Consider the following 11,701-nt stretch of genomic DNA (forward strand, 5'->3'; position numbering starts at 1 on the left):
CCAAATAGCTTTCTCATAAATGTGGGTATGGTGAGAAAATGATTTGGGTAAGAACCTCTCAAGGATGTAACAATAGAGAGGATGAGAGTAGAGGAATTTGAAAAGTCTCTATTTAAAGATTGTGGATGAATCAATTTTGTTTTTCTCTAAAGTTTCTCTCTCAAAATTCTCTCTGGAAGCTCTTTATATTTCACGGATATAAGGGGTATTTACACTAGGATAAGAGTGGAATGCAAAGAGTCAAGTTTTTCAAAATTGGGCTAGCTGGCGGCTTAGCCTCGCGACTTGACTGAGTCGCAAGTTCAAGTCACGAGATAACAGAATGGCCAAGTTGGACTTTTTGTTCTATAGTGCTCCAGCTAGCGTGACTGTTCATCTTCTCGCACGCTTCACTCGTGTGCTGCAATTGGAGGCTTGCCAATTGCGAGTCACCCGCGAGTCTCAGCTGCGAGTCTCTGCATCCTTGCACAATTTTAAGCATTTCTTCACACTCTCTCACTCACTACCCTTACGTGATTCCCACCTAAATACAGGGTTACTAATTGCTAAATTATAAGCAAATTTGGCACAGAATAAAGCCAATACAATATCTTACACTCAAATCTCAATTTCAATGGCAACCCTCCAATTAGCACCTTTCATTTTTAATTGAGAATTAAAATTAATTCTGCGAGATATTTTGATATTTAGTTTTTGAATAGTGAATTCTTTGGATGCATGGAATATGAAGGGCTGCAATTGAGATACTTAATAACATGTCAATATTAAGAGAAATTGGAATCTTTACGAGAATAATGCAAATGTGACTTCTTTTTTTCAATGTGTATATAGTAAACGACTCAACTCATTGAGAATAATAGTACCAGGAAGCAGAACTCCATGTCAATAATCATACCCTTAAATAGACATTTTTCGGTTCAAAATCGATAGCTTTCCTTCCTCAGTATTGAATTATTTGAGTTCAAAAGTTTGACAATGTACCAAGGTTGGTCCTGTTGAAGGCTAGTGACATATATAACGAATTTAGCTCTTTCGCTTTCCATGCAGCGATCTCCTTTGCATGCAATCTTAGAGTCTTTTAAGTTAAAGCGTAGTAGTTCCTCAATTTTCTTACTCTGATTTTTTAAATCCTAAGCATACATATCATCATCCCCACAAAAACGAAAAAATCCATGTATTGGTCATGCAATATGTATGTGGTCCACAAATGTAAGAAAAATATTAGTTCAATTCAAAAGGGCCATAAGCTTCGGTGGGTGAGAGATAGTTAGAATCCATTATATACGACACGTGTAATATAGGAAGAGTTTTAATTTTTTTTTTGTGGTTAAATATAGACTATTAGAAATACTGAATAATTGTATTGTATTTTTCAGTGAAAGTATATATATGAGTGTCTTTATATAAAAGACATATGAGTGTTGTACAAGTAAGAGTGTAGTACAAAAATGTGTACTTTACAAATGATCTAGTTGGATCTAAAGCCCATAACACTATACACATTAACATAAACATTTTTGACAAAAAGTGAATTTTTTTTTTTTTTTGAGAGAAAGTGAATTTCTTATTTGAAAGTAAAGAAAACATTAATTTCCAATATAAGGGTAGGTGTCGTTGGGCTGCATGCCTATTGAGCCTTTTATGAATTTTCCACTACTGTTACTATCTTCATTTTTCATCTTTTTTTAATGACCATTTTTCATCACATGGGATTGGAGTCCGACATTGTGCGTAGGTTATAAATATAATGCCGGCATGATAAATGTACAGATTTAGCTTAACACATGCAACAAAAGTGCACAAATGGGGTTTCTCAGATTCCCACTTAGGATGGCTACTTTATTACTGGATATTGCATAAGTGGTTACGAAGAAAGAAAAATGTTCAGTACATATCTCTTATTACACGCATAATACACTCTCTAAAATATAAAGAAAATTATTACTTTAGGTTTCAATTTCGAAATTCAAAACTTCAAATCACAGTTTTTCTTGTTTTTTGAGATTAGGTGTATCGTGTGCAAGGGTTGAAGTGTGTGTAATAAACATTTGTATAGAAGAAATATGAAAATTAACCAAAAAAGTCATGTGACTACAACACAAACTTTTTTTTAATTGAATAGTACTAACAGTCAGCTGTGCTTAGTGAAGTCTTTGAAACCTTCAGTAGTCGATAAAAATGCTAATATAATCTTAATGGGGGCTGAAATCAAACTTTGTAGTGTCATATAAAATATGTAGACAAATGTTTACAAAATACATCATGCAGTAATTAAGCACCGTAATGGACATCAAATAATTAACCATTCGCAGATGAGTATAAACTGTTGAATTAGAGACATACTGATCATGTGGCTCGTTACAAATACTTTCTTTGGAGTAATCAATAGCACCACCATTACTATGCAGTTTATCATATTTTCTAATACCGTCTGATATTTATTTATCACGATGGTTTCGTTCTTCTCTATGTACTTTCTGTGTGGTAGCCTTGTAGGGGGGAAAAAGCAACTTGTCTATGTGCAGTTAAACTGATGGCTTTAACAAATTTACAATAATATTTCTGCCAATAGGATTGAAATTCATTGTTAAAATGAAAGAATAGATAAAATGGAACTCTCTTTTGCTAGAAAGTTGATTTATGAGAGGTAGTATTAGGGATTTAGTATGAAGCCCATTCTTGGCTTTGGAGCAAAACCGAGAATAACTTTCAAATCCGCTAGTTGTGTGATCTCTCCTTCATGAGAAAATCACTGAGGCCAACAAATTATGCATTTCTAGTTTGATTGCTGGAATTAGTTTAGCAAAAAAGCCTAAGTTCAAGAATGATAATTGCAACTGACAGTTTTTTAATGAAATGACCAGCGATTAACCAAAGTTATTAGGGGGACAACTGAAAAATAAGAGAATAAACTAGCTCATTAAAGTTTTTCGTTGTTTACAAACTCAACTATCTTTCCGTTCGGCTGGGATTTAATAGTGATGTTATGTTACAAAAGGAAAAGTCTCCATCAACGGATGGTTTTCTGACTTGAAGTGTAGATTTTGGACTTTTTGAGTATATGAGCAAATCAGTGACGTTAGAGTGTAAGAGACACGCTTTGAATATATAAATTTATTTTGACTTAACCAAAAAATATATGGAACGATTAGAAAATGAGTCTAGCTAAGAAGAGAAACACCCTCTACGATGGACTTGGCATTCTTGAGGCCATTTAGTTAGAGATTTTTAGTTTTACGTGTAGTGAAAATACATGTTGGTTAAAAAAAATACTATGAAAATATATGTTTCAGTGTTTAAATAACTATACCAAACATCTCTTCAATTTTTGTTGGGTCTATTGTTTAGAAGAGGGCGAAAAATTATTATATAATCTAAGAGCAATGTTCTCTCCTGTCACAAAGAGGGTGGAGGGAGCATTGCTCACATGTGGAGCCCACCTCTTATGTGAGATGATGGAACATTGCTCTCGAAACATATAAAATATTAATTAGCTCATGTGTGAAGTTCAACCCTCGTGTGAGAAGAGAGAACATTACTTCTAAAACATATAAATAGTAATTGAGAATGTGAGAAGGGAGAACTATAATGTGTTGAATGCCCAATTATTAACTGAGAATGGACCTTCAAGGGACTACCCTTAATTTTTTGGTAGAAAGAAGGGGAATTATTTAATCTCACGTCGCATGTAGATTATAAACATGTTGGCAAGATAAATGCATAGTTCTAGGCTACTTTCTAAAAACAATAAAAAAGTGCACCGATGGTTAATTTCTCCGATTCCCACCAAACGACTTTATTACTAGACATTGCTTCAGTAATTAGAAGAAAGATGCAAACAATTCATGTGACTATAATAATACTAACCTATTTTAATTGAATGGTGCTTACACCGTCAGCTGGGCATAGTGAAGTGATCTGTGTTAAACTTCAGTAGTCTATAAAAAAATTAGTATAATCTGATGGGATTTGGGGGCAGAAATTAAACTTTGAAGTGTCATATAAAATATGTAGACAAGTGTATAAAAAAGATAATGTGATAAGAACATTAATGGATAGCAAATAATTAATTATTCACACCGATCACGTGGCTAGTTTACAATTAAGTTCTATCTTTCGGTTCAGCTGGGAATGGGATTTGCCAGTAATGTTACAAAAGGAAAAATCTCCGTGAATGGAATGGTTTTTTGACTTTAAAGTGTCTAGATTTTGGACTTTTTGAGTATGAACAAATCAAAGACGCGTTAGAGTTTAAGAGATACACTCTTAAATTAAAATTACTTTGAATTACTAATTTAAAAAACTATTAGAAAATAAAGTTTAGGTAGGAAGAGAAACACCGGACAAAATTGCTAAATGCCCTGTTTGGGCAAACTAAGCAGCATTTTACCCTATTTTTGAAACTAATTAGAGAAATACCCTTCTTTTGAAACACGATTTTCTCAAAATCGAGTTATTAAAAAAAAAATAATTCTGGAGCCCTATAGCGGCGTTTTTAAGGACTTATAGTGACATTTTCAGGACTTATAGTGATGTTTTGTAACTCGACCTTTATTAAATCAAATTATAGACAATTTTTAAAATTTTTTTTGCCTATAACTCGATTTCATATAGGTCGAGTTAGAAAACGCCACTATAGGTCTTGAAAACGTCACTATAGGCTCCTTAAAAACGCCGTTATAGAGCTTAACTCAATTTTTAGAAAATCGATTTTCAAAAGATAGGCATTTCCCTAATTAGTTACAAAAATAGGGCAAAACACTGCTTAGTTTGCCCAAACAGGGCATTTAGCAATTTTGTCCCAAAAACACCTCTACGGCTCTAAGTTGGACTTAGCATCCTCATTTTTTTCAAGGTCTCAGACAAATGTGTTGGATGCCCAATTTGTAACAAGTAATGGCTTCATGTGCCTTCAAGAGACTACCCCTCATCTCTGCAGCAACAACAACAACAATAAAAAAATAAAAAAATAAAAATAATAAAAGAGGTTTCTTGCTAAACTTATTAGAGAAAAACTCTTCAAACTCTACTGATATCTTTCTTTTGGATATGAATTTTGAAAATTTAAAAGCCATTGATGTCTTTCATGTGTTGGTCCAAATTTTTAACAGGTAATGGTCAGTTATATCCTTGATTGATTGATTTATTTATTTTTGTTCTGTGAGTGTGTGTTGTTGTTTGTCAAATTTGTCCATGCTAATAATAATTGCTAAAATTCTCAGAGAAGAAAATCAAAGAAGAAAATAAGAGAAATCAATTCTCATTCATGATGAAATCTATACAAGAAGGATCTTTGTTATATAGCTTGAAAATATATATTGAATTAAGCTTTGCCTCTATTTGAGTATCTCGTAGTTTTCAATAGCTTATTTGCATAGTGATTACCAAAAGACTTTGTTTTTTATAATTTTTATACTAAATGTGTGGCAAAGACCTAAAGTTAACTTGTTTTTATAAAAGCTAATTTTATTATTATTTTTTATAATAAAAATTGAGAAAAAAGGAAAAAGCAAAGAGTTAAAGGTTTTGTTCCAAACAGACACTAATTGCCTAATAGCCATCCTAAAAATGTAACTGATTTGAAAACAAGAAAATTGAACTAACCTCTCAAAAGGTTTACTGAAATCACACTAACCTCCATTCTTCTCCTAAATTGTACATAGACCTCCTTTACTTTTCAAAATAAATTACACTTACACCTTAACACCATTAAATTCAATAATAGAAATTGGTTGATTTGAGCTTTTTTAGGGTCAATCCATATTGATGTTGACAAATTCGTAGTCAAAACTCTTTTTCATGCAATTGAGTTGTAAGTTTTTAAATGTCTAAATAGTGAATGAAGATCTATATTGAATATACAAGAAAACACTCAAGAGACCGCTCAAAAAAGTGAAGTTTTTACTACCTCGATTGCAAGTAGCTCGGTTGATTGAGTTTAAGTTAACCTCGACTCCAGTCAACCAGTCGAGATTTGAAAATACAAACTTTTTAAGTCTTCGACGCATGATGACCAAGTGACCTAGGAAGTGCACTAGGGCTCTTTGTCATACAAAAAGACTTTTTAGGTCATCATGACATAAGAGAGAACACCGTGAAAGTTGGAGAAGCTATCTCAACAACTGAGTGCCAAGGGTTTTGTATCAAGCTGCATCTTTAGAGTCCATTGAAGATCCAAAGTATTCCTGTGAAAACTTTGCACCAATACTATTGCATGAAAGAGTTGTTGTGGTGAGTTAGACACTAATTGGGTATCCGTGCATCAAAAATATTAAAAAAGTAGAAAAGTCAATTTGAGTTGGAGTTGCATCTGGTTACATGAGTAAGTTATAGTATAGGTAACAATATTAGTATTAGGGATATTCTTGTATTGTAACAACTTCCATTCTGCATAGAGAATTCTTCAAGTTGGTTTTAAATTTCAAAATATTTATTGTGTTTTTCCCGCAAAGGTATCCTGTTATGACCATATCGCTTGTGTTCGTATTTAATTTTTGTGATTCAGATTTATCAAACTACCAATTACATGTTAAATTGGACCATTACATCACTTGAATAATTAATCAACTTGAGTAACTAACTAATTGTAATTAGGGTCTAAGTTTTCCAACATGCTTTTACCTCACTTTTTTAATTAAAATTCCCATTTTACCTTACATTAATTAAACATAAACCAAACACATCAATGTCAATCAATCAAAGTTGATTTGTATGTTTGGTTTTGGTATAACGGTATTGGTAAGCAGTTGTTTTAGCCTTGGCTGAGGCGTGAACACACCAGTACCTCTTGGGCATGAACCATGAGGAGCAATACTAGGAAATCTCTATCAATGTCTTTCTCATCAACCAAAAGCTTAGATTTCTCTAAAAATTTTGCTTGTTCTTACTCGCCATAAAACAACAGAAAAAAATGCCAAAAATGTCACTCTGTTCTCTACATTTTGGGATTACAATCAATTTATCCCCACATTTTAGTTACAGTCAATTTGGTTTTTGTTATTTTTCAACTTGCAATCAATTTAGTCCATATTGTCAACTCAATAATGAAAAATTCCTATGTGGCTAATGGTATGCACTACTAGCATGGACATGAACACACTAGTATCTCTTGGGCATGAACCATGAGGAACCATACTAGGAGATCTCTAACAATGTCTTTCTCATCAACCAAAAGCTTAGATTTCTCTAAAGTTTTTGCTTGCTCTTCCTCTCCATGAAACAACATAAAAACATGCCAAAAATATTATTTTGGTCTCTATATTTTGGAGTTACAATCAATTTGTCCCTACATTTTAGTTACAGTCAATTTGGTTTTTTTTTTTTTTTTTTTTTTTTTCAACTTGTAATCAATTTAGTCTATATTGTCAACTCAATAACGAAAAATTATTACATGGCTAATGGTTTGCACTACTGGCATGCCTAATACTGACATGTCCAAATTAAGTGTCCACATCAACACTTAGATGGCAAAAAAGCCACCTGAACCTTTAAATTAAAAAATTAATTAAATAGAAATTAATTATGAAAATTTTAATTAAAAAGGGAAAACCACTAGCACCAAATTAAAATATAAATAATTAATCCATAAAAAAATACCCAAAAAAAAAAAAAAGGAATAGTGATCTGGGATAGGTAGATCATTTTGAAGAGAAAATAAGCAATCCATGTACATGCATTACATGAGTACAAAAACATACATTCAGCCCAAATTAATGAAACCGTGTCTTTTGGATTGGCGACTAGGTCCACGAATGAGATCGGCAGCAAGATGCGTGACTCTATTACAGGCACAACAAATCGTCAGCCTTTATTCTAAGTTAAGGGCTAAATGAACAAGTTAATCAATATGCGAATCATTGAACACGTACGCTTTGCTTTATGTTTTGTTGTTCTTGGATTAATGTAAGATTCTAAGCATGATTAGAGATAGATTTTGATTTGTTTTGTTTTGTACGTTTTTGTTTGTTTTCAAATTTAGGAGTTGAATTGATGTGTTAATCTGATTGAACATTGGAAACAATTTTGGAATTGTGTTTCTTTGTCGATATGCGCACACATGGTTGAAGGTGCACACACAACCTCCTCCTTGCACATACAGCATGACTAAAAAAAAGTCGAATTCATGCTTTGATTGCTTGATTGACTTGTTGTGACATTTTTCATATTTAGTTATTCTATTTGACTCATATTAAGTTAGAAATTATGAATTAATTATTTGCCATGATTTCCTCTTTGATTTCATAAAAAATTGATTTGACATTTTTTGAATAGAATGTTTCCTTTTAAATGCATGATTTCATTTTGTCTGATTTGAGTTGTAATTAATTGGATATTTGACTTAACCAAATTAATTTGATTTAACCAAAATAATTTGATTTAATTTTTAATTTATTTCCTTCTATGTCATGATGTGATGATATATTTTCTTGTGTGGGCTTTTAATTGATTTAATAATTGTATGATTAAACTTGGGCTTAGTTAATAATCCTTATTTAACTATTATGACCTAACAACATTTGTAGAGGCTGGCCCATAAGCCAAGTAAGGTAGGGTGCCTTACATTTCCCTATCCTTGTACCTTAACTCTTGTATTTACAACATCATGTTTTGTTGGCTTTTATTTCGTGCCAAATTTGATTGTATTTTTAATCAATCTGTTGTACCCTGTATTTATTGTGGGACTTCATTGTAAGGGTTGTGTGATAGAGAGAGAGTGTGTGCCATTGCATTCATAACACACAATGTCTGAAGGAGATTGAGAATCCTTCCCCTCTTTCCTCTTAAACTCTTTCCTATCATCTCTTGAAGATGAAAACTTCCCTCTATTGAATGGTTTTCCACTGTTCTTCATCTTCAGAAATTTGCGAAAGTTTTTCGCAAGAAATGCTACTTGCTTCTCCACTCCATCTTCTTCGGAGGAATTATCCATTCTTTCGGTGATGGTTTTGAGAACAAGCGACTTACTTGTCTTATGGGAAGGCAGTCCTAGCTCATATGTTGGGAGAGACCCAATTAGCTCTTGGATTTTGATCTCATCCAAGTCTTTACTTTCTTTTATGGCTGTGACTTTTGCTCTAAAGCTTTCAGGCAAGGACCTCAAGATTTTTCCCACCACCTTAGTATCTTCAATCTTCTCACCAAGATTGAGCTTAGCAATAACAATTTCGTTGAGCTTCCCATAGAACGAATCAAAAGATTCATCATTACCCATCTTGAGCTCTTCAAATTTGGTGGTAAGTAACTAGAGTTTTGTGTCCTTAACTTTCTTTGTACTATCATAGGTAGTCTCCAAAATTCTCCAAGCTTCCTTGGCAATTGTCATGTGAGAGATCTTGTGGAATTCATTTGGAGACACACCATAGAAAATAACATTTAAAGTTTTACTATTAGCATTGGCTGCCGCAAGAGTTGCCTTATCCCAAGTGGATTTAGCAGCTTCTGGCCTAGTCCAACCTACTTCAACTACATCCCAAACGGTATCATCAATAAAGCATAAAAATGCCCTCATTCTGACTTCCCAGAAAGCATAATTGTTACCATAAAAAATAGTGGAACATTTAGGGATTAAGACCTATCCATCTTAAAAGGGTTAAGGTTCACACTTAGGTATTTAAACCATAGGGAGTGTACCTGCTCTGATACCAATTGAAAGCTTGAAAATATGTCAAAAACACAAGAGCTGTTTAGACCCCAAATTAAAGATACGACTTGGTTGATTTTATACTAACTTAATACTAAGTGCGGAATTGTGTAAATACAAGTGTATAAGCAAGAGAACTACTCTAATTCATATTTAAAGCAACACGGCAGTAAAAATGAAATGAATAAGAGTAGGGAAGAGAGATACAAACACAGATAACACCAAGACGTGTTATCGAAGAGGAAACCGAAGAACTTGGCGAAAAACTTCTCCGCCACCCTTCAAGCGGAAATCGATTTACTAGACAATCAATTGGGATACATAAGTGAGCAAGATACCCTCCAAGCCTAATCTACCCGATGTACCTAAGCCCTCCAAGCTCCTACTCCAACAAGGCTTCTCAAAACCGTGTCTTGTCTTAGTTCTCCGGATCCTGTAACAAGCTACATGTTGCATCTGCTATTCTTGGCTTCTTTCAATACTTCTCAGCAGCACCAAAACTTCACTTGACACTTTCAGAGGGTGTGATAAATGTTTGGACTATCAACTTCTCAATGGTATGGAAATGGAGAGGTAGGAGTTGAGGAATTTCTACTAGCAAATGTGTAGAGGATTGTGGGTATGACAATCTCTAATTCTCTAAGTGTTTGGCTAGGGTTTTCTCTTAGAAACACTCGTCAACATTTGTGGGTAATGTAGGTATATATAGTGTGGGTACAGAAAGTGTGTATTAAATTGGACAGGCTGGTAGAATAGAATGCCTCGCGGGTGTCTCGCGGGAAGGTCTTACCCGCGAGATACTCGCAAGACACAACTGTCTCCATCTGGCCTGACTCTTCATATTCCAGCATGTGCAGGGCACATGAGTCATTTCGCAGGTGGCTAAGTTGCGATACACCCGCGAGAAATCTTCAGTCTTCAAATACTTGAGTCTTTACAGACACACTCTCTCTCTATCACACAACCCTTACAATGAAGTCCCACAATAAATACAGGGTACAACAGATTGATTAAAAATACAATCAAATTTGGCACGAAATAAAAGCCAACAAAACATGATGTTGTAAATACAAGAGTTAAGGTACGAGGATAGGGAAATGTAAGGCACCCTACCTTACTTGGCTTATGGGCCAGCCTCTACAAATGTTGTTAGGTCATAATAGTTAAATAAGGATTATTAACTAAGCCCAAGTTTAATCATACAATTATTAAATCAATTAAAAGCCCACACAAGAAAATATATCATCACATCATGACATAGAAGGAAATAAATTAAAAATTAAATCAAATTATTTTGGTTAAATCAAATTAATTTGGTTAAGTCAAATATCCAATTAATTACAACTCAAATCAGACAAAATGAAATCATGCATTTAAAAGGAAACATTCTATTCAAAAAATGTCAAATCAATTTTTTATGAAATCAAAGAGGAAATCATGGCAAATAATTAATTCATAATTTCTAACTTAATATGAGTCAAATAGAATAACTAAATATGAAAAATGTCACAACAAGTCAATCAAGCAATCAAAGCATGAATTCGACTTTTTTTTAGTCATGCTGTATGTGCAAGGAGGAGGTTGTGTGTGCACCTTCAACCATGTGTGCGCATATCGACAAAGAAACACAATTCCAAAATTGTTTCCAATGTTCAATCAGATTAACACATCAATTCAACTCCTAAATTTGTAAACAAACAAAAACGTACAAAACAAAACAAATCAAAATCTATCTCTAATCATGCTTAGAATCTTACATTAATCCAAGAACAACAAAACATAAAGCAAAGCGTACGTGTTCAATGATTCGCATATTGATTAACTTGTTCATTTAGCCCTTAACTTAGAATAAAGGCTGACGATTTGTTGTGCCTGTAATAGAGTCACGCATCTTGCTGCCGATCTCATTCGTGGACCTAGTCGCCAATCCAAAAGACACGGTTTCATTAATTTGGGCTGAATGTATGTTTTTGTACTCATGTAATGCATGTACATGGATTGCTTATTTTCTCTTCAAAATGATCTACCTATCCCAGATCACTATTCCTTTTTTTTTTTTTT

At 33.5% G+C, this 11,701-nt stretch overlaps 1 protein-coding gene across 1 annotated transcript in view; it reads left to right on the plus strand.

Moving 5' to 3' along the window:
* Positions 1–322: 322 nt before the first annotated feature.
* Positions 323–11,701, plus strand: part of LOC136064058 (early nodulin-75-like) — a 21,860-nt gene continuing 10,481 nt past the window's right edge. The window contains exon 1 of the mRNA XM_065765229.1: positions 323–451. Coding sequence (XP_065621301.1) covers positions 323–451 — 129 coding nt within the window. The remainder of the gene's footprint in view (positions 452–11,701) is intronic.

This window comes from Quercus suber, unplaced genomic scaffold (assembly GCF_002906115.3).
Source record: "Quercus suber isolate HL8 unplaced genomic scaffold, Cork oak 2.0 scaffold_617, whole genome shotgun sequence".
Classification (NCBI taxonomy): Eukaryota; Viridiplantae; Streptophyta; class Magnoliopsida; order Fagales; family Fagaceae; genus Quercus; species Quercus suber.